Source organism: Scomber japonicus, chromosome 10 (assembly GCF_027409825.1).
Source record: "Scomber japonicus isolate fScoJap1 chromosome 10, fScoJap1.pri, whole genome shotgun sequence".
Taxonomy (NCBI): Eukaryota; Metazoa; Chordata; class Actinopteri; order Scombriformes; family Scombridae; genus Scomber; species Scomber japonicus.
In genome coordinates, this window is record NC_070587.1 from 632,257 (window position 1) to 655,351 (window position 23,095).

Genomic DNA, 23,095 nt, shown 5'->3' on the forward strand with positions numbered 1-23,095 from the left:
CTACACGGCTTTTATTTCCTTGAGTACGTTTCGGAAAACCTCGACACAAACCTCCCCGTCAGGATGCTGCATGGACGCCAGCTTCCAGGCCTCCTCAAACGCCTCCTCTGAGATATTCACACCCACACTCCCAAAGATCTCTGAAATCTGTCAAATGGAAAGATGAGAAGTGTCAGTAACAAAAAACCCAATTTCACTAAAACATTTGTGTTATAATTGAGATTTGTGCTTCTGTTTTTTGTCTTTTACTTCTATTTATTTATTTCTTTAATCTATTTCCAGTAAACCCACACAACAGCAGCAGGAGACTATTTATTACAACACAAAGAATAATAAGAAATAATATGAAACAGGCTGGAGGTGGAGCAGCAAGTTCAATCAACTTTTCCTTTAAAAGTAAATGAATGAAAAAAGAAGTAAATGATAATTATAAAAACAGAGTGAGACAGAAGGAGATAAAAAAAAGAACAGAGTACTGATTCTGCAGGACAAATTCAATTTAACCCTTTATAGGACACTCATTGAAAGGAAGGGAGGAAGGAAGGAAGGGAGGGAAGGAAGGAAGGGAGGGAAGGAAGAACGGAGGAAGGAAAGGAAGGAAGGAAGGGGGGAGGAAAGAAAGAGAGAAGGAGGGAGGGAGGAAGGGAAGAAAGAAGGAAGGAAGGAAGAAGAAAGGGGGATGGAGGAAGGAAAGAAGGAAGGAAGGAGAGAAGGAGGGAGGGAGGAAGAACAGATGGAAGGAAGGAAAGGAAGGAAGGGAGGAGAGAAGGCGGGAGGGAGGAAGAACAGATGGAAGGAAGGAAAGGAAGGAAGGAAGGACGGAGGAAGGAAAGAAGGAAGGGAGGAGAGAAGGATGGAGGGAGGAAGAACAGATAGAAGGAAGGAAAGGAAGGAAGGATGGAGAAAATAAAGAATGAGGGAGGGAGAAAGGAAAAGAGGAAGAGAAGAAAGAAAGCAGGGAGGAAGGAAAGAAGGAAGGAAGGATGGATACCCCTTCCCCGATCCTGTGCACTGTGCGTACCTCCTTCCTAGTCCGAGGACAGAAGAAGTGCTGCTCGTGAACACCTTGCCGGGCGTGAACTGAAGGATGCAGCAGATCTGCAGCCGTGGATGCGTCGCCGTAGTTGTTGGTGTCACAGACTCTCTTGATGCGAGGAGCCGGGAGGTCGGAGCGCACAGACGGGATCCCGAAGGTGCGGCCGCCTGTGGACAGATGAATAAGCAGATTTATACGATGGACGTAAATGCAGTATTAAATAAATTAAATTAGAAGCACTTTGGTAGCTGCAGCATAATTGCAGCGTCTCTGGTTCGACTCCAGCAGGGAGACTTTGGCTGCATGTCATTTCCTTCCCTCTCTCTCACCGCTTCCTCAAGGCTTCTACCATGAATACCATCTACTTTCAAATAACTAAAAAATGCCCAAAAAAAGTTAAATTAGCACTTCTAAATGTGTCTTATGTGTAGATTAACCCTAACAGCAGCATGTAATGAAATAAAAATGTGATGCATTAAGTGCTGCAGAGGAAATTTAAGCACATTTTGACTCATAATACAAGACAGTGAGATTAATATTAGTACTGTTAGAATAAAGTATGTTTTTCATATTTAATAATATAATTTGAAGGTGATTCCAATCAATTCAAGGCATATGCACGTAAGACAGGGGGGTCAAACATGCGGCCCGTGGGCCAGAACCGGCCCGCCGAGTAGTCCAATCCGGCCCACTTTCCTTCCTGTCTTCTTTTCCTTCCATCTGTCCTTCCTTCCTCCCTTCCTTCCTTCCTTTCATCTTTCCTTACCGTCTTCTCTCCTCTTCCTTACATCCTTCCATCTGTCCTTCCTCCCTTCTTTCCTTCCATCTGTCCTTCCTCTCTTCCTTCCTTCCTTCCATCTTTCCTTCCTCCCTTCCATTCTTTCATATTTCCTTACAGTCTTCTCTACTCTTCCATCTTTCCTTCCTTCCATCTTTCCTTCGATCCTCCCTTCCTTCATTCCTTCCATCCTTCCATCTGTCTTTCCTTCCTTTCTTCCTTCCTTCCTTCCATCTGTCCTTCCTCCCTTCCTTCCTTCCATCTATCCTTCCTCCCTTCCTTCCTTCCATCTGTCCTTGCTCCCTTCCTTCCTTCCATCTTTCCTTCCTCCCTTCCGTTCTTTCATATTTCCTTACAGTCTTCTCTCCTCTTCCATCTTTCCTTCCTTCCATCTTTCCTTCGATCCTCCCTTCCTTCATTCCTTCCATCCTTCCATCTGTCTTTCCTTCCTTCCTTCCTTCCTTCCTTCCTTCCTTCCGGCCCACATAAGATCAAATTAGGCTGTATGTGGCCCTTGAGTGAAGATGAGTTTGACACCTCTGATGTAAGAGGAAGTGTCAACACAACTTTCCCTATTACCCCTCCCCTGTACATCCCACCTGTGCCTGTCTGCTTCAAATATGCAGACACAAAGTCATATGGTGAAATGGAAGCTAGTCATTGTGTCTGTTCCTTCAGTCCACACACGTAGCTCTGTGTGATAATGTGTACATTAGGTGTGTGCTTCGTATTTAAGTTTAGGGTAGCAGTTATTATAAAGGACAGAAATAGTGAGGTTAGTTCTAGCGGTGTGTCCAAAAACATCGATCCATCAATTAATATCGATTTTCTATTTAAAAATTCGATATCGATTCAAAATTCTGTGAATGGATTTTTTTCAGAGAGAATAGATGGAAGCATGAAATTTAAAATAATTATAATTTGAGAGTTTACAACTTTGTCTTGTATTTGAACTGACATGCTTATCCATAATCTCTATGGTTACATGATGACATCATCACTATGGTTACATGATGACATCATAATTCAAAATGACATGATTTAAAATGCCACTGGTCTTAAGGGTAAATACACATAGGGAGGAAGGAGGGAAGGAAAGGAGGGAAGGAAAGGAGGGAAGAAGGAAGGAAGGAAAGGAAGGAAGGGAGGAAAGGAAGAAGGAAGGGAGGGAGGAAGGAAGGAAGGAAGGAAAGGAAGGAAGGGAGGAAAGGAAGAAGGAAGGAAGGGAGGGAGGGAGGGAGGAAGGAAGGAGGGAAGGAAACATAAATCAAAATGACATGATTTAAAATGCCACTGGTCTTAAGGGTAAATACACATAGATGCTATCATGCTAGATCCCAGTGTTGGATCAGACTCATCATTTAACTTTACTCTTGAAGAATTTGGTGTCCACACATGATTGCATGTTAAAAATATTGTCTGACTTACAAAACAGAAACTCTGGGAACATAAAATTGAATCGATATCGAATTGAGAATCGGATCGAATCGAGACCCTGTGAATCAGAATTGAATCGATTCAGGAAATCATTGACAACACCCAGCCCTAGTGTATGCCCTAACCCTAACCCTAACCCTAACCCATGTATCTGGTGCAATCCTCTGCTTCTGACTTACTTGATGGGAACGGATCACTACTGCCGGCCCCGATGAGGGAAGAGGAGGTGATGAAGTGGTCTTGGACCGGCCTGGGTTGTCTCAGGATCCTCAGAGTCTTCAGTGAGCTGCCTGGCTCCACAGGCTCCAGGTCCTCAGGCTCAATTAGAGGCTTAGAGGAAATAGGCTGCTCCGACTCTGACGAAGGCTCTGTCTCCGTGTCGTCTGGTGCCGTGTCAGTCTGGAGCTCTGCAGGAGATAAATACAGCAAATGTTCCAGAAACCAGGCCTCATGTTCTTAGTTATAATATCCTCATTAAACGATAACCATATACAACAATCATATACAAAAGGAGGCCATTAGTATTCAAATTTAATACAATTAGTAACACAAAACCCCATCAATCAAACTCTAGAAACTTGCTGATGTTCCAGTAGTGCAACACAAGTGTTTAACAACTAAAACTCATATATCAGTGTCCACAAAGAGTGACATCAGTTCAGTCAGGTCCATATTTTAATGCATCATTAAGTGAATGGATGGCGGGCGAGAGTATTTGTCCCCATTGAACCATAACTTATTAATTTAATTATACTCGTTGTTTGTTGTTTGGACCACAAGTTAGTCAGTAATCATACTTTACAGATACTTCCTATCCCGGGTTAGTTTGTGTTTGCAGTATATTTGGTTATAAGTTACATCTCAGCAGACTTTTGGTTAAAATAAAACACACTTGTATTAAAGGTTAGTTAAAGTTTATCGGTTTAGTTTGAGGACATAAGTTTAGTATTATCTTTCTAACCATGTGCTCAGGAAAAAAAGGGAGGAGGCGGCCTACAGGTTCCTGAATTTATAGACTGGTGACATCATTAGTGATGTCACTAGGGAAGAACCATGTGGAGGGGTGGTCGGTGAATTGTTGTATTAATTATTAAGACAGTTTGTGATGTGATTAAGTTTGGTTGCAGGTGTAATGGAGACGGGCTGGATAAAAGTGATGTCATGTGAATGTTGGTTAAATGCTAATCTCGTTGTTAGTTACCTGTTTCAGGAGGGGCTCGGGACTTACCTGAGGAGTGGTATAGTCCACTTTCATTCAGAGGGCAGGCTGATGGAGGGCTCTATATAAGCAGGGGCTGTGAGATTGCTCTGGTAGAGTGTAGCTGTGTACATGTTACTTTAATTTTATTTCAGTTATGCTTAAGAGGTAAGGTAATTGTTTATTTTTTGTTTTGTACAACTTTTTGGTTACATGTGAATCATAGTGGTATATTTTATAATAATAAAATACCTTTGGACAACTGATCAAGCCTTCTGTGTCTGCCTCCGACTAAAGATTAGACCACTTTAGATCCACAGATATATTTGGGTTAATGCATCTTGTTCCCTCTTTAGATCATAAAGTCTCAATCATCTCCTTACAGCAGAGGTGTCAAACTCATTTTCATTCAAGGGCCACATACTGCCCAATTTAATCTCACGTGGGCCGGATCATTAAAAAGATGGAAGGAAGGAAGGAAGGAAGAAAAAGAAGACATGAGAGAAGGAAGGAAGGAAGGAAGGAAGGAAAAGAAGACATGAGAGAAGGAAGGAAGGAAGGAAGCAAGGAAGGAAGGGAGGAAAAGAAGACATGAGAGAAGGAAGGAAGGAAGGAAGCAAGGAAGGAAGGGAGGAAAAGAAGACATGAGAGAAGGAAGGAAGGAAGGAAGGAAAAGAAGACATGAGAGAAGGAAGGAAGGAAGGACAGATGGAAGGAAAGAAGGAAAGCAGGAAGGAAGAAAAAGACATGAAAGAAGGAAGGAAGGACAGATGGAAGGAAAGAAGGAAAGCAGGAAGGAAGAAAAAGACATGAAAGAAGGAAGGAAGGAAGGACAGATGGAAGGAAAGAAAAGAAGACATGAGAGAAGGAAGGAAGGAAGCAAGGATGGAAGGAAGGAAAAGAAGACATGAGAGAAGGAAGGAAGGAAGCAAGGAAGGAAGGAAGGAAAAGAAGACATGAGAGAAGGAAGGAAGGAAGGACAGATGGAAGGAAAGAAGGAAAGAAGGAAAGAAGAAAAAGAAGACAGAAAGGAAGGAAGGGAGGAATAAGGAAAGTGGGCCGGATTGGACCCCTCGGCGGGCCAGATCTGGCCCACGGGCCTCATGTTTGACACCCCTGCCTTACAGTCACTCTCACTATTTCTCTCTTCTTGTCATTTCAGCAGCACACCACAAGGGGTCATCAAGCATACATGACGCTGCTTGCTTTTCTCTCACTAAGGGTTACACTTGAAGGGAGTCCTACCCCCAACAGGTAGATTACTGTAGGTTGGGTTAGGGGTAGTGGACCTAAACCCAAGTAGTGATGTCACTGCAGTCATGTAGGGAGGTGCATCAGGCTTTAAGGGCACTTTTAACTAATCCTCACACCCAAAAAAAATGTTTAGTTTGACTCAAAATGCATCATCATGGTTCATCTGCAGCCTCTGTTTCACCCTGATGCAGAATAAGCCTTAACACAGTCACATTAATATGAAGCAGAACTAGAACCAGAACAAAGAGATCAGAGCACATTACTCCAGTTCTACAGTCTTTACACTGGCTCCCAGTCAGCTATAGAATAGATTTTAAAGTTCTGCTACTGGTCTACAAATCACTGAATGGTTTAGGTCCAGAATACATGAATGACATGTTAGTAGAATATAAACCCAGTAGAGCTCTGAGATCTACTGACTCAGGTCAGATAGTTGAGCCCAGAGTTCAAACTAAACATGGTGAAGCATCTTTTAACTGTTATGCTGCACACAACTGGAACAAACTACCAGCAGAACTGAAATCAGCCCCAACAGTGAACATTTTTAAATCCAGGTTAAAAACATTTCTCTTCTCCTGAGCTTATGATTGAGCTCTTCTAAAGCACTTTACATTTTAATCTTTCATTTGCACTCTATGTCCTTTTAATGATTTTAAAGCTAATTTATTATTTTATGCTGCAATCATTTTATTTATGTCTTTCAATTTTTCTGTACTTTGTTTTTATTATGGGGGGGGGGTGGGGTGGGGGTTAATTGTATGTTAAGTTTCTCAAATTACATGTTTTTCTGTTTTATGTAAAGCACATTGAGTTGCCATTGTGTATGAAATGCGCTATATAAATAAAACTGCCTTGCCTTGCCTAGAAATGCCCCTGCGAAACATGATTTGGGATTAAAAATAACTCAACAGCAACTCAGTAAATGCATTGAACTGACCGTTAGTGAGGATGCTTTGCTCTTCTCTGTCGATGGGCATCTTGCCCTTCCAGTTGAGGAAGTTTGCAAACTCCAAGAAGTCGATTAATCCGTCTTTGTCTGTGTCGCAGTAATTTATCAGATCATCCAGGACGGACTCGCTCACGTTCAGTTTAAACTCACGGCACACCTCCTTCAGGTCCTCCTTGTCAATCATTCCTTTGCCTTTCTGGTGATTTACAGAAACACATATACATAGAAAATCACACTAATTCTGTCACTATTTGTTATTTGTAGTGACTTATATTAGCGAAAAGACTCAGAAAAGTACAGTTTATAAGACTGCAATGGGAGAATTGTACTGTAGTAGCATTATGTACCTTTTAAACTCACTTATCAATATCATAATGCCTGTTGCCTTTCTCACACCATACCTTTTAACATGACTTGGTGTCTTTGATCTTGTGGATAGATTAATTATTGTTCGTGTTAAACTGAACAACCTGGATTTCTTTTCAGGTTGCTTTAGTTAACCCTCGTGTTGTCCTTGAGTCAAGGAAGGGAGGAAGAAGGAAGGAAAGGAAGGAAGGGAGGAAAGCAGGGAGGAAGGAAGGACAGGAGAAAGGAAGGAAGGAGGGAAGAAAGAAGGACAGAGGAAGGGAAGCAAAAGGGAAAATAGGAAGGGAAGAATAAAGGAAAGAAGGACAGAGGAAATAAGGAAGGGAGGAAGGTAGGGGGGAGGAAAGAAAGAGAGAAGGAGGAATGAAGGAAGGAAGGGAGGAAGGAGGGAGGGAGTAACGAAGGAAGGAAGGAAGGGAGGAAAGAGAGGAAGGAAAGAAAGAGAGAAGCAGGGAGGGAGGAACAATTTGACCCGGGAGGACGACACAAGGGTTAAACAGTCATTGAATCACCAGCACTGTGTAAAAGTATCACCCAGCCTGTGCCGTGACTCCACTCCTACCTTATCATAATGCCTGAACGCCTGCAGCAGGGAAGGGAAGCTGTGGAAGTTGATCTTCTTGAGGTGGTGTCGCACCGTGCTGACCAGGCCGCGCTGCCGGTCCCGACCTCTCAAGTACCAGCCTGGCTCCGTGGAGTGGATCACACCTCCGACACCTGTGGAGAGAGCAGGCAACAAAAAGCTCAACGTAGTGTGTGTCTTGTTTCTCAAATATTTAACCAGAGGCGGACAGAGTACACAGCTTCCTTACTTGAGTAAAAGTACAGATCCTACAGATTGCTAAATGTTACTCAAGTACAAGTAAAAGTACTACGGTCAGATGTCTACTTGAGTAAAAGTACTACGGTCAGATGTCTACTTAAGTAAAAGTACTACGGTCAGATGTCTACTTGAGTAAAAGTACTACGGTCAGATGTCTACTTGAGTAAAAGTACTACGGTCAGATGTCTACTTGAGTAAAAGTACTACGGTCAGATGTCTACTGAAGTAAAAGTACTACGTCAGATGTCTACTGAAGTAAAAGTACTACGGTCAGATGTCTACTTGAGTAAAAGTACTACGGTCAGATGTCTACTTAAGTAAAAGTACTGAAATACTTGTTTTTAAAAGTACTTGAGTATCAAGAGTACAAGAGTACATTTTCTAAATATTGCATTACTTATGACACATGTTCATGTTAATATCTTGGAGAAGAGAGAAGGAATTGAAATCAAGTCATTTTCATCTCTCTCTCTCTCTCTCTCTCTCTCTCTCTCTCTCTCTCTCTCTCTCTCTCTCTCTCTCTCTCTCTCTCTCTCTCTTTTACTTTCCTCCATGGTTTCGTCTCTCATCTAACCTGACCATGATTGATTGGTGTGGATGGTATGGATAGAAATGTAGTGGAGTTAAAGAGTATTTCACAATATTTGCCTCTCAAATGTACTCGAGTAAAGTCATGAGTACTCCCCAAAAATGATACTCGAGTAAAGTACAGATCCCTCAAAATTGTACATAAGTACTCAAGTAAATGTACTCCGTTACTGTCCGGCTCTGTATTTAACCCAGGAAAAAGAAAATATATAAACTTATAAACTCTACCAAGTTCATCTTGCTTTAAGAGAATCCCGAAGGTGTGATCTGGTGAGACGTTCAAGCTGTTTCCTTTCCTGAAAATGAAATGAAATATTAGATTAACGACAAAATGAAGTTAAACTAAGAGTCAAGAGTTCAAAGGTCATTGGACAGAAGAGATGTGACAGAGACGAACACACACTTCAGTCTGCTGGTCTGTGGAGCCGTCTTCTCCCTGAAGTCAGTAGATCTCTTCCAGACCGGGTTTGGATTGTAAAACCTGCCGGCAGCATAATATGAGAGCAAAGTTATTGGATATACTAAAGCAGGGGTGTCAAACATGAGGCCCGTGGGCCAGATACGGCCCGCCGAGGGGTGCGATCCGGCCCACTTGCCATCCAGTGCTCTTTTCCTTCCTTCCATCTGTCCTTCCTACCTTTCTTCCTCCCTTCCTTCTGGTCTTCTTTTCCTTACTTCCTTCCCGTGCATCTATCTTCCCTTCCTTCCTTCCTTCCTGTCTTCTCTTCCCTTCTTCCCTTCCTTCCTTCCTTCCTTCCTTCCTTCCTTCCTGTCTTCTCTTCTCTTCCTTACTTCCTTCCCTTCCATCTATCTTCTCTTCTTTCCTTCCATCTGTCTTCTCTTCCCTTCCTTCCTTCCTTCCTTCCTGTCTTCTCTTCTCTTCCTTCCATCTGTCTTCTCTTCCCTTCCTTCTTTCCTTCCTTCCTGTCTTCTCTTCTCTTCCTTCCATCTGTCTTCTCTTCCTTCTCTTCCTTACTTCCTTCCTTCCTTCCTGTCTTCTCTTCTCTTCCTTACTTCCTTCCTTTCCATCTATCTTCCCTTCTTTCCTTCCATCTGTCTTCTCTTCCCTTCCTTCCTGTCTTCTCTTCCCTTCCTTCCTTCCTTCCTGTCTTCCCTTCTTTCCTTCCACCTGTCTTCTCTTCCCTTCCTTCCTTCCTTCCTTCCTTCCTGTCTTCTCTTCCCTTCCTTCCTGTCTTCTCTTCCCTTCCTTCCTTCCTTCCTGTCTTCTCTTCTCTTCCTTCCCTTCCATCTATCTTCCCTTCCTTCCTTCCACCTGTCTTCTCTTTCCTTCCTGTCTTCTCTTCTCTTCTCTTCCTTCCATCTGTCTTCTCTTCTCTTCCTTACTTCCTTCCCTTCCATCTATCTTCCCATCTTTCCTTCCACCTGTCTTCTCTTCCCTTCCTTCCTTCCTTCCTTCCTTCCTTCCTGTCTTCTCTTCCCTTCCTTCCTTCCTTCCTGTCTTCTCTACTCTTCCTTACTTCCTTCCCTTCCATCTATCTTCCCTTCTTTCCTTCCATCTGTCCTTCCTCCCTTTCTTCTTTCCATATTTCCTTCCCTGTCTGTATTCTCTTCCTTCTCATCCCTCTTTTCCTTCCTTCCTTCCATCTTTTTAATGATCCGGCCCACATGAGATCAAATTGGTCTGTTTGTGGCCCTTGAATGAAGATGAGTTTGACTCCTCTGCTCTAAATGGACACATAGTGTTTTGGAAATGAACAAAAGAACAATGTGATAATGTAGTTTTCTTACTTCTGTGTCTCTCCCACCCAGCGGAGAGTTTTGCCGATGTTGCGGCCGTCGTTGAAATGAGGCGTGAGGATCCCGAACCTGCTGTCTTTACTGTGGTGGCTCCAGTCGTACTTCCTGTCAACTTGCTCACCTAGAGAAGAGCAACAAATAGACAGATGGATAAATCTGATGTGAAAAATGTGGAATAATGAAAACAAAAACTAAAAAAAAATCAACAAAATGCAGCTACACACACAATTTAACCCTCCTGTTGTCCTCGAGTCAAGGAAGGAAGGAGGGAGGGAAGGAAGGAAGGAAGAAGGAAGGAAAGAGGGAAGCAGGAAGGAAGGAAGGAAGAAGGAAGGAAAGAGGGAGGAAGGAAAGAAGGAATGAGGGAGGGAGAAAGGAAAAGAGGCATTAAGGAAAGAAGGAAGGGTGGAGGGAAGCAGGAAGGAAGAAGGAAGGAAAGAGGGAGGAAGGAAAGAAGGAATGAGGGAGGGAGAAAGGAAAAGAGGCATTAAGGAAAGAAGGAAGGGTGGAGGGAAGCAGGAAGGAAGAAGGAAGGAAAGAGGGAGGAAGGAAAGAAGGAATGAGGGAGGGAGAAAGGAAAAGAGGCATTAAGGAAAGAAGGAAGGAAGGAAGGAAGGAAGGAGGGAAGGAAGGAACAGTCAAAACAGACGGGGTCAATTTGACCCGGGAGGACGACAGGAAGGTTTAAGACAATCTGACCGACCAGCTGCTGGTTATAGTAGTAAAGGCATTATGCATTTTATGAATATGCAACTTCATGAAGCTTTTAAGTCACATTTCAGACACATTTTTAGCTCTTACCAACAAAGTATGCGTTGTGGCTGTGGACATAAGTCTCGTGTCCCTCCTGCACCTCCGTCTCCAACTCCTCTGCTGTCTTTGGAGGGTTAACAATCTCACGTGCACCCAAACCTAAAGGAACATGAGACTCAGGGTTATTAGCTTGTATTAGCTAACCCTAACCCAGGGGTGTCAAACATGCGACCCGCGGGCCAGAACCGGCCCACCGAGGGGTGCAATCCGGCCCACTTTCCTTCCTGTGTTCCTTCCTTCCATCTGTCCTTCCTCCCTTCCTTCCTTACTTCCTTCCATCTGTCCTTCCTCCCTTTATTCCTTACTTCCTTCCATCTGTCCTTCCTCCCTTTATTCCTTCCTTCCTTCCTTCCATCTGTCCTTCCTTCCTTCCTTTCTTCCTTCCTTGCTTCCTCCTGTCCTTCCTTCCATCTGTCCTTCCTCCCTTTTTTCCTTCCTTGCTTCCTTTCACCTGTCCTTCCTTCCTTTCTTACTTCCATCTGTCCTTCCTCCCTCCATCCTTCTCTCCTCCCTTCCTTCCTCCGTCCTTCCGTCCTTCCTTCCTTCCTTCCTTCCTTCCTTTCCTTACTTCCATCTGTTCTTCCTCCCTCCCTCCCTCCCTCCTCCCTTTCTTCTTCCTTCCTTCCATCTGTCCTTCCTCCCTTCCTTTCATCTGTCCTTCCTCCCTTCCTTCCTTCCTTTCATCTGTCCTTCCTACCTTCCTTCCTTCCTTCCTTTCTTCCTCCCATCTGTCCTTCCTCCCTCCCTTCCGTCTGTCTGTCCGTCCTTCACTGTCTGTCTTTCCTACATTTCTTCCGTCCTTCCTTCCTTCCTTCCTTCCTTCCTTCCTTCCTTCCTCCCTTCCTTCCTTCTAATGATCCGGCCCACATGAGATCAAAATGGTCTGTATGTGGCCCTTGAATGAAAATGAGTTTGACACCTCTGCCCTAACCCTAACCCACCGAACCTAAAGGAACATGAGGTTATTAAACTTTTACATTTTCATTAGCTTGTATTTTCATTCAGTTCTTCAGTGCAGATTAGTTTTAGTTAGTTTAACAAGCAATTAAAAGTAGTTTAAGTTTAGTTTTTATTAGTTTTAGTCTTGGTTTTTAGTTTTCCAGGTATTAGAAGAAGTCAAACTGAATAGGACAATGAAAAGGGAGAAAATGATATTATCTGCAATTCAGTTCATTTTTAGTTAGTTTTGCATTTTTCATTTTTATTTTTATTTCAGTTAACTTCATTAACCCTTTATTGGGGAAATAATTATATTTGGTAACTTCTGTAAATATCCCTAAATATCCTTCCTTCCTTCCTTCCTTTCCTTCCATCTGTCCTTCCTCCCTCTCTCATTCTCTCCTCCCTTCCTTCTTTCCTTCCTCCGTCCTTCCTTCCTTCCTTTCCTTACTTCCATCTGTTCTTCCTCCCTCCCTCCTTCTCTCCTCCCTTCCTTCTTTCCTTCCTCCATCCCCCTTTCTTCTTCCTTCCTTCCTTCTTTCTTTCTTTCTTTCCTCCCCCTACCTTCCTTCCTTCCTTCCTTCCTTCCTTCCTCCCTCCTTCCTTCCCTTCCTTCCTTCCTTCCTTCCTTCCTCCCTTTACCACTAGTCTTAGTTTTAGTTTACTATAAGATATGAGAGAGGCTGCTCATCTCTTCAGTAAGGGATTCCTACCTTTACTTTATTTAATTTAAACACTAAGCGGTATTTAAGTATTTATTTTTTTTATTTGGTAAGAAACATATTTTCATGTTCATGTTACAACATTAGTGTCTTAACCCTCCTGTCGTCCTCCCGGGTCAAATTGACCCCATCTCGTTTGACTGTTTCTTCTTTTCTCCCTTCTTTCTTTCTTTCTTCCTTCCTCTTTTACTCCCTCCCTCCCTTCCTCCTTACTCCTTTCTTTCCTCCCTCCCTTCCTTCCTTACTCATTTCCTTCCTTCCTTCCATCCTTCGTTCTTCTTTTCCTCCCTCCATCCTTACTCCTTTCCTTCCTCATTCCTTCCACTCCTCCCTCCCTCCTTACTCATTTCCTTCCTTCCTTCCTTCTTCTTTTCCTCCCTCCATCCTTACTCCTTTCCTTCCACATTCCTTCCTCTCCTCCCTCCATCCTTACTCATTTCCTTCCTTCCTTCCTTCCTTCTTCTTTTCCTCCCTCCATCCTTACTCCTTTCCTTCCTCATTCCTTCCTCTCCTCCCTCCCTCCTTCCTTCTTTCCTCATTCCTTCTTTCCTCCTTTCCTTCCTCCTTACTCCTTTCCTTCCTCATTCCTTCCTTCCTTCCTTCCTTCTTTCCTTCCTCCTGTCCTTCCTTGACCTGAGGACAGCAGGAGGGTTAACAACCTGTTTTCTCCTTTCTAACCTTGTCTGAGATTGCACGTTCTGTACTGTACCTTTTAATGTTTTAACACCAAACGTTGTGTCGTCATTATACCAGGAGGGCAGTCCCGCCTGCTGATCATGTGACCTGCCCAGAGGTGCTTTCTGCCTGGAGGCGTACGCTGCTTCACTGAGCTCTTGCAACTTCTGCTGGAACAAAGTGTTTCGCAGAGCACTCGGGAAGCCTCTGTCCTGTCGGAGTAACACAAAACTGAAGAGTTAATATCCACAATCTGGTCACGTACTATTTAAATACCATATATTTAACCCTTAAACAGGCAGGAGTGGAAAATTAGATGTAAAAAATCCTTACTAGTTATGTCATTTGCACCTAAAGTAAGGAAGGAAGGAAGGAAGGAAGGAAGGAAGGAAGGAAGGAAGGAAGGAAGGAAGGAAGGAAGGAAGGAAAGAAGGAAGGAAGGAAGGAAGGGAAGGAAGGGAAGGAAGGGAGGAAGAAGGAAGGAAAGGAAGGAGGGAGGAAGGAAGAAAAGAAGGAAAGAAGGAAGGAAGGAAGGAAGGAAGGAAAGGAGGGAAAAGGAAGGGAAGGAAGGGAGGAAGAAGTAAGGAAAGGAAGGAGGGAGGAAGGAAGGAAAGGATGGAAGAAGGAAGGAAAGGAGGGAGGAAGGAAGGAAGGAAAGGAGGGAGGAAGGAAGGAAAGGAGGGGGGAAGGAAGGAAGGAAGGAAGGAAGGAAGGAAGGAAGTAAGGGAGGGAAGAAGTATCTCCTGGTGCACGTTGCCTGTTTAAGGGATAATATAACTGTTGCTACACAGTTAAACAAAATTAATATACTGCAATGTTGTTGTTGCTAATCTCCGTTTCTTGAAGTAATCCATGAGCCTTTACACCAAAAAAGAGAATGAAGTAATCATTGAGGAGCATCTTAAAATGCCAAAAAAAGTAAAAAGTAAGGTCATTTTCTCACAATTTGAGTAAAACCTTTATTTTGACAGTCTTAACCCTTTATTGGGCAAATAATTATATTTGGTAACTTCTGTAAATATCCCAAAATATCCTTCCTTCCTTCCCTTCCTCCCTGCCTTCTTTCTTCCCTTCCTCTTTTCCTTTCTCCCTCCCTCATTCCTTATTTCCTCCGTCCTTCCTTCCTTTCCTTCCTTCCATCTGTCCTTCGTCCCTCCCTCCTTCTCTCTTCCCTTCCTTCTTTCCTTCCTCCGTCCTTCCTTCCTTTCCTTCCTTCCATCTGTTCTTCCTCCCTCCCTCCTTCTCTCCTCCCTTCCTTCTTTCCTTCCTCCGTCCTTCCTTCCTTTCCTTACTTCCATCTGTCCTTCCTCCCTCCCTCCTTCTCTCCTCCCTTCCTTCTTTCCTTCCTCCGTCCTTCCTTTCTTTCCTTCCTTCCATCTGTTCTTCCTCCCTCCCTCCTTCTCTCCTCCCTTCCTTCTTTCCTTCCTCCATCCCCCTTTCTTCTTTCTTCCCTTCCTCCCTCCCTCCTTCTCTCTTTCTTTCCTCCCCCCCTACCTTCCCTCCTTCCGTCTTTCCTCCATCCTTCCTTCCTTTCCTTCCTCCATCCTTCCTTCCTTCCTCCCTTCCTTTCAATGAGTGTCCTATAAAGGGTTAATCTCATCACAGTGTAATAAATCATCAGTTGACCTAAAATATATAATCCAACCAAACGTCCTTATTGCCCTTTTTAACCCACATGGAGGTGTGTGTGTGTGTGTGTGTGTGTGTGTGTGTGTGTGTGTGTGTGTGTGTGTGTGTGTGTGTGTGCGCTCATGGATGATACTAACAGTGAGGGAAGATCTGGTGCTGACGCCATGAACAAGCGTGCTAGCAACATCTGGATCATTAGCCTTCCCTCGGTGCACTCGGATGGCGCCCGGCTCTGGTTGCACGTTGTTACGGAACTTGCGAACCACTGGGGGGGTGTGGGGCTGAAATATGACAAGTTAAAGTGTTAAAGGATAAATCCACACAGTTCATCCAAGTCTGGTTTAATACAAAAGTGAAGTGTCTAAATCAGGGGTGTAAAACTCATTTTCATTCAAGGGCCACATACTCACGTGGGCCGGATCATTAAAAAGATGGAAGGAAGGAAGGAAGGAAGGAAGGAAGGTAGGAAAATAAGACAGGAAAGAAGGAAGGAAGGAAGGAAGGAAGGAAGGAAGAAAAAGACATGAAAGAAGGAAGGAAGGAAGGACAGATAGAAGGAAGGAAGGAAAATAAGACAGGAAAGAAGGAAGGAAGGAAGAAAAACAAGACAGGAAGGAAGGAAGGAAGGAAGGAAGGAAGAAAAAGGCATGAAAGAAGGAAGGAAGGAAGAACAGATGGAAGGAAGGAAGGAAGGAAGAAAAAGAAGACTGGAAGGAAGGAAAGGAAGGAAGGAAGGATGGAGGGAGGAAGAACAGATGGAAGGAAGGAAGGAAGGAAGGAAGAAGAAAGGGGGATGGGGGAAGGAAAGAAGGAAGGGAGGAAAGAAGGAGGGAGGGAGGAAGAACAGATGGAAGGAAGGAAAGGAAGGAAGGAAGGACAGAGGGAGGAAGAACAGATGGAAGGAAGGAAAGTAAAGAAGGAAAGACGGAGGAAGGAAAGAAGGAAGGGAGGAAGGAAGGAAGGAAGGAAGGAAGGAAGGACAGATAGAAGGAAGGAAGGAAAATAAGACAGGAAAGAAAAGAGGAAGGGAAGAAAGAAGGCAGGGAGGAAGGAAAGGAAGGAAGGAAGGAAGGAAGGAAGGAAGGAAGGAAGGAAGGAAGGAAGGAAGGAAGGATATTTTGGGTTATTTACAGAAGTTACCAAATTTGCCCAATAAAGGGTTAAGAGAGACTTAAATGTCCTTTAATGACGTCACACAGAGGCAGAGGACATGCAGCCTCTACATTTATAGAGCGGTCTGCTGCTTCACATGATATTCACACATTTATAGTTGTTGCAAATGCACCCAGAGACTAAATTGATATTGTATATATAGACACACGTACACACACAAACACATAAACACACACGCACACACACACACACACACACACAATATTGACTTACACCTTCCACTTCTCGTAAGCAGGCCTTTGTACTGTCTCCTAAAGGTTTCAGTTTCCCAGCCTGGTGTTAAAGAAAAAATAAAATAAACCATAAATATACGATGTACAGTATCAAAGCTATCAAAGACACAAAGTTAGCACAAAAAAAAAAAAAAGCTTCCCTCAGTAGTAAGACGCCAACGCCGGCACAGTTGACTTACCCTCGGTATGTCTGGACAACAGTCGAAGTATTTCACTTGGTGAGATGTGTTTCCGTCAGTCATACTTCTTGTTTCCTCTCTTAAATGTTCTCTGGACAAACTTTGGACAACTTTCTGCAGCCCCCTTTTATTTGGTCGGCTGCCCGCACGCTGAGTGAGTGGTACACCTGTTTGGGTTTCCGTTGCCTAGCAACACAGGTCATTAGTTTAAATTGAAAACATTTCCCATTGTTAATGTAAAGTTAGGAGATAGAGATGGAAATTGATCAAGTTACTCATGTAAAAAAAACATTTTGGATATTCTTTTTAGCCTATTTAAGTGTTTTTATTAACTTAAAACAGGTCTTAGTTTTTACATTATTCAGTAGCTGTAGCCTGTGAATGAATATAGGGGGTTCACAAACAACACATGAGAAATAGAATAGAAATTAAATTCAAAATCATATTAATAACAAATAGGCTAGTCATTATTTTGAGTTATAAAGTAATTTTTTTGAGATATTAAGTCATTAGTCAATCTCCTTGCCCTACCCCCTCGGACCAAGCACCGAACTTGGGGGGACAGAGCCTTCTCCACTGCCCCCACCCCCCCCCCACCCTCTGGAACTCACTCCCCAAACCCAACAGAGACTGTACAGACCCCCATACCTTCAAATCACTCTTAAAAACACACCTTTATAAACTGGCTTTTAACCTGTAAACTGTTTTTTTTATCCTCTTTCTATTTTATGTCGTTTTAACCTTCTATAGGCTTATTGTTTGTTCTTTTCATTTTATGTTTTTACTTGTAAGCGTCTTTGAGCACCTGTAAAAGCGCGTTATAAATAAAATCTATTATTATTATTATTATTATTATTATGTTGAGTTATTACGTCATTATAATAAGTTATTATTTTGACTTATATGATTTTTTTTCATCATATTGGAGGAAATAAATAAAGAAATAAATTAATAAATAAATAATGGATATATTACACGCAGTAGTAATAGTATTATTATTATATAATTATAATTATTTTTATTATTAACAGTTTTTTTTTTTCCTGGAGAGACTCTTATACAGTAAATTGGGACCAGACTCTGCCAGCTGATTGGTTGGCGGCTGTGACGTAGGCGGATTGTCAGCCCCAGTCATCCGATCTGTCATCATCCTCCTCGCGAGCGATGCGAAAAGGGAAGTTAAACAAGTGAGAGAGAGAGGAGAGACGTCGCGGAGGAGCCTTATGAAATCAAACGTCACAGCAGCTGACCGGGTAGTCTCGACACAGCACAGTGAACAAGGACACTGAAAGACTGCTAACAGATCACCGCCACCTTCTCACGTTAACTGGGCTTCATCTTTAAAGAGAGAGGAGGAAGAGGAGGTAAGTGAGTGACGCTAGCTGCTATTCGCTAACCGGAGAGGGCCACACTAAGCTAAGGGCCAAGCTAGTTAGCATTGTAACTTATAACGTGAGTAGGGGGGGTAGTGGTGGTGGGGGTGGTGGTGAGGGGTGGGGGTGTTGCGACTAAGCCAATACGCATCAGCTGCTATGTTTGGATTATTAACACATAGAAGTAGACACTGGTTTAATATAAATGTTGTTAAAAAAAGACGCTGTTTTTAGCCTAACCCCAACTCGCTAAATTAGCATCAGACAAGCTAACAGGGGGTTAGCTTAGCTGTCACTAGCTGTGTACACACCCAAACCTGCATCATCTGTGTGTGCTAGCCTATCCAAATGTTAGCCCTTACATATACACACAGCAGATATGATAGGTGTAACCCATATTTATTTAACCCTTACACGTGTTAAGTCATGTTTTATTACATGTTAATGGCAAAAAATGGCTTGTTTTTTACAGGATAAACACTCTAAACTTTACCTTAGCTAGCCGTGTTGCTAACCCTTAGCATTGGTTACTAATTCTTACCACCAGTCAACAACAACAACAACAACAGAAGAACAGGTTATTTGTGGTGAACTGAGTGTCGTAATGAGATTGCGACGACGTTAACAGTAATTATTTTTAGGACTGGTACTTTGTGTGTACTCGGATGGTAGCATTGAGGCATATCTGAATTGTTATTGCTTAGTTAATGTGGTTTGTTGTTGTTGTTATTCAACCCTTTTTTAAATGTTACACAGCCACATCATATATAAATATATATAATCATAAAGCATATTATCTCACACATATATATATACATACATACATGAGTCCAGACCTGTGTCAGTCATACTAATCCCTTTTGTAACAGTCTGCTTCACATTACTTTAAAGCCACAGGCACACAGCAGCTGCCAGAGGTTTGTTATTACACTTTTATTTGATTTTTTTTTTAATCATTGCTTGAAGTTAAACAGATTTAGACTGAGTGCTAACTTTTGCATCACTCACTGTCAAAGGGTGAAAGAGAATTTACTTCCCTCTATCTGCTAAACCTAAACCCCGGTATGTTTAGTTTCTTTTTTTTGTTTTTTTTATGCCATACCTGTTACGCGTTGCTCTGTTAGTCACTGTGGCAAGCGACCAACTATTGTTTGAAGAGGAAAGAAAGTGTGGTGAGTAATATGAAACTGTTTTGTTGACTCAGTTTCTAATCAACTGCAGTATATTGTTATTTCCCACCATTGTCACAGTGATATGTCATCTGTGATATTTGACCTCCAGATTCTGACTGCTTCTTTAAATATATTATTATATGTAAAGCTATAAATGTATTTATTAATTATGGTTTATTTAATAAGGACACATGCAATATATATAATATAATATATAATATAATATAACCCTAACCCAGGGGTGTCAAACATGCGGCCCGTGGGCCAGATCCGGCCCGCTGAGGGGTCCACTCCGGCCCACTTTCCTTATTCCTCCCTTCCTTCCATCTTCCCTTCCTTCCTTTCTGTCTTCTTTTTCTTCTTTCCTTCCATCTGTCCTTCCTTCTTGTCTTCTTTTTATTCCTTCCTTCCTTCCGTCCTTCCTTTCTGTCTTCCTTTTCTTCCTTCCTTCTTTCCTTCCATCTGTCCTTCCTTCTTATCTTCTTTTTCGTCCTTCCTTCTTTCCTTCCTGTCTTATTTTCCTTTCTTCCTTCCTTCTTCTTCCTCCCATTATTCCTTCTGTCTTTCATTCCTGTCTTTTCTTCCTTCTCCTCCTTATTTTCCTCCCTTCCTTCCTTCCTTCCTTCCTTCCTTCCATCTTTTTAATAATCCGGCCCACGTGAGATCAAATTGGTCTGTATGTGGCCCTTGAATGAAAATGAGTGTGACCCCTCTGCTCTAACCCATAAACAGGCTAGAGCAACTGTCTGATGCAAGTGTCACAGTGTTTATAGATAATGCTAATTTGCATTATTTCCCCAGGAAGGCTTTTGTAAAATAAAATAAAAAACAAAAAGTAAAAAAAGGAAGTAAACCAAGTACATTAGCACAATAAATATAATACAGCACAGAAGAAAAAATAAGGCAAGCGAGGTCCAAACATGGCACACTGAGCTATAAGATACATATAAAACTAGACATGAGGACATGTTTCACCAGGATTTGGCGAGTCTCTTGAAAGTGCTGAAGTGTTTAGCTAATTGTTCAAAGTGTTCAGGGAGAGAGTTTCAGATTTTTGCTCCCTTCACAGAGAAAGTTGTCTGAGCAAAGGATGTTTTTTACAGAATGAGACTTTAAAGTTTCCACATAAAGCTGCTCTGCTGGATCTGCTGCAGCGCTGGAGTCTCTTTATGTATTTGCACAAAGGGTGAGGAGCAAGTCCATTCACACATGGAAACACAAGTTTAATATGAACATGAAACTATAACATTTAAATTCATCATCATTTCCCTCATTCCTCAATCACAGAAATCTGATCATGAACATTTCTAACATGGGACTAAACTCAAAGAGAACAGATATCTCAACAGCAGTCTTCAGTAAGCGATACTCAATACTTGATTAACTTTAAGAATAAATAACTATTATGATATTGACTTGATTGGTTTTTTGGTTTGGTAACATTTTATTTATACTGGAACCTGACCGATATATCGATCGGCCGGTTTCTGTCTATCACAGAGTAGGCATGGGATGATAACCGTGTTCAAGGTTCACCGCGATTTGAAAAAGCCACGATAACCGAAACCGCCAAATGTTCTTTCATACCGTTCCTGAGGTATGAGACGTTTTTAGTCTGATCTAGTCATATAAATCCTTCCTTCCTTCCTTCCTTCCTTCCTTTTGTCTGTCCTTCCCTCCTTCCTTTCCTTCCTAATCCCTTTTCCCTCCTTCCTTCCTTTCCTTCCTTCTGTCTTTCTTTCTCTCCTTCCTTTCCTTCCTAATCAATTTTCCCTCCTTCCTTCCTTTCTTCCTTCCTTCCTTTTGTCTTTCCTTCCCTCCTTCCTTTCCTTCCTAATCCCTTTTCCCTCCTTTCTTTCTTTCCTTCCTTCCTCCCTTCCGTCCTTCCTTCCTTTTTGTCTTTCCTTCCCTCCTTCCTTTCCTTCCTCATACCGTTCCTGAGGTATGAGCTGTTTTTAGTCTGGTCAAAGACAGGAAGTGCAGGTCAAAGACAGGAAGTGCAGGTCAAAGACAGGAAGTGCTGGTTAAAGACAGGAAGTGCTGGTCAAAGACAGGAAGTGCTAGTCAAAGACAGGAAGTGCTAGTCAAAGACAGGAAGTGCTAGTCAAAGACAGGAAGTGCTGGTCAAAGACAGGAAGTGCTGGTCAGAAGTCCCTCAGGTGGAGCAGCTGCAGCGTAGAGTATCACGACCCCTCACACTGTCATTACAGATTCAGGTTAAATTAACATGTCTGTCTTTATTTTTCTTGCTTTTAGGAACATTTTAGATCTGGAATCATAATACCTCCATACCGTGAAACCGTGATATGTTTGCTTATGGTTATCATACCACCAGAATCTCATACCGGCCCACGCCTAGTATCAGATCATATATTGATATCAGCATGTTGTCCATAGACCGATATACACCAATATTTTTATTTTAAGTTATATTGGCAGCATTTTATGTATAGTTGATCCTTTTTCTTAATTCAAGTTTAATATACACGTACATAAGGGTTAGGATAAGGGTTTATAGGAATTTCTAATTGTTAAATTCCCTATAGTAACTAAATCATTTTTTACAATAAAGTTTTTAGTCATATTTTTGTCACAAGTGTTTTATACATGTGTGTTTCATGTACGTATTTTATAAGATTGTCGGCCAACAAATATATTTTTTACTCCTTTTATATCGGTATCGGCATCGACCCCAAAATGTGATTGTTACTCATATCATGATTTAGGAATATTGGTGTAGGTAATTAATGAGATGCGACCCTCAAGAGGACTTTAATGCTCTGTGATAAGTAGGGTGGGGTATTGTCAATGATTTCCCGATTCGATCCTATTTTCGATTCGATTCGATTCACTTTCATGTTCCCAGAGTTTCTGTTTTGTAAGTCAGACAATATTTTTAACACACAATCATGTGTGGACACCAAACTGTTCAAGAGTAAAGTGAAATGATGAGTCTGATCCAACACTGGGATCTAGCATGATAGCATCTATGTGTATTTACCCTTTAGACCAGTTAAGACTTCCTTCCTCCCTCCTTTCCTTCCCTCCTTCCTTCCTCCCTCCTTTCCTTCCTATGTGGATTTACCCTTAAGACCAGTGGCATTTTAAATCATGTCATTTTGAATTATGTTTCCTTCCCTCCCTCCTTTCCTTCCTCCCTCCTTTCCTTCCTTCTTTCCTTCCCTCCTTCCTTCCTCCCTCCTTTCCTTCCCTTCCTATGTGTATTTACCCTTAAGACCAGCAGCATTTTAAATCATGTCATTTTGAATTATGATGTCATCATGTAACCATAGTGATGATGTCATCATGTAACCATAGTGATGATGTCATCATGTAACCATAGAGATTATGGATAAGCATGTCAGTTCAAACACAAGACAAAGTTGTAAACTCTCAAATTATAATTATTATTTTAAATTTCATGCTTCCATCTATTCTCTCTGGAAAAATCCATTCACACAATTTTGAATCGATATCGAATTTTTAAATAGAAAATCGATATTAATTGATGGATCGATGTTTTTGGACACACTGCTAGTAAAAAGTGTACCCCACGCTGGCATTTGCTCTGTCATGCACCTGCCCGTTCAACTCTCTCAGAGCCCTGTGCATCATCTCTCACATATAACATAGTAGTTACCACTTGCCATCCAGTGCTCTTTTCCTTCCTTCCATCTGTCCTTCCTACCTTTCTTCCTCCCTTCCTTCTGGTCTTCTTTTCCTTACTTCCTTCCCTTCCATCTATATTCCCTTCCTTCCTACCTTTCTTCCTTCTGGTCTTCTTTTCCTTACTTCCATCCCTTCCATCTGTCTTCTCTTCCCTTCCTTCCTTTCTTCTCTTCCCTTCCTTCCTTCCTTCCTCCCTTCCTTCTGGTCTTTTCCTTACTTCCACCCCTTCCATCTATCTTCTCTTCTCTTCTTTCCTTCCATCTGTCTTCTCTTTCCTTCCTTCCTTCCTTCCTTCCTGTCTTCTCTTCTCATCTTTCCTTCCATCTGTCTT

The 23,095-nt window shown here is 42.2% G+C and overlaps 2 protein-coding genes across 2 annotated transcripts in view; one reads left to right on the forward strand and one right to left on the reverse strand.

The window, feature by feature from the left end:
• efhb (EF-hand domain family, member B) lies at positions 1–16,613 on the reverse strand. The gene is made up of 13 exons (XM_053326816.1): positions 16,551–16,613; positions 16,352–16,411; positions 15,103–15,246; positions 13,371–13,548; positions 10,989–11,099; positions 10,179–10,308; positions 8,803–8,910; positions 8,658–8,725; positions 7,581–7,735; positions 6,641–6,848; positions 3,395–3,658; positions 1,022–1,203; positions 1–147 (listed from the first exon to the last, which is right to left on the reverse strand). The coding sequence occupies exons 1-13, from the start codon at positions 16,611–16,613 to the stop codon at positions 1–3; spliced, it is 1,818 nt and encodes a 605-aa protein (XP_053182791.1).
• A 1,124-nt stretch (positions 16,614–17,737) lies between these two features.
• Positions 17,738–23,095, forward strand: part of rab5ab (RAB5A, member RAS oncogene family, b) — a 17,857-nt gene continuing 12,499 nt past the window's right edge. Inside the window, exon 1 of the mRNA XM_053327428.1 lies at positions 17,738–17,914. The gene's annotated coding sequence lies outside the window, so the exon portion shown is untranslated. The remainder of the gene's footprint in view (positions 17,915–23,095) is intronic.

What these genes read in the sequence shown, in the direction of transcription:
- efhb (XM_053326816.1), bottom strand. Translation starts at nt 16,613, where the DNA reads ATGACTGACGGAAACACATCTCACCAAGTGAAATACTTCGACTGTTGT. An exon ending in CCACAACGCATACTTTGTTG is followed by an intron (nt 10,309 to 10,988) that starts GTAAGAGCTAAA and finishes GCTCTTCTCTAG; the next exon opens with GTGAGCAAGTTGACAGGAAG. An exon ending in GTCTCTGTCACATCTCTTCT is followed by an intron (nt 8,726 to 8,802) that starts GTCCAATGACCT and finishes TTTCATTTTCAG; the next exon opens with GAAAGGAAACAGCTTGAACG.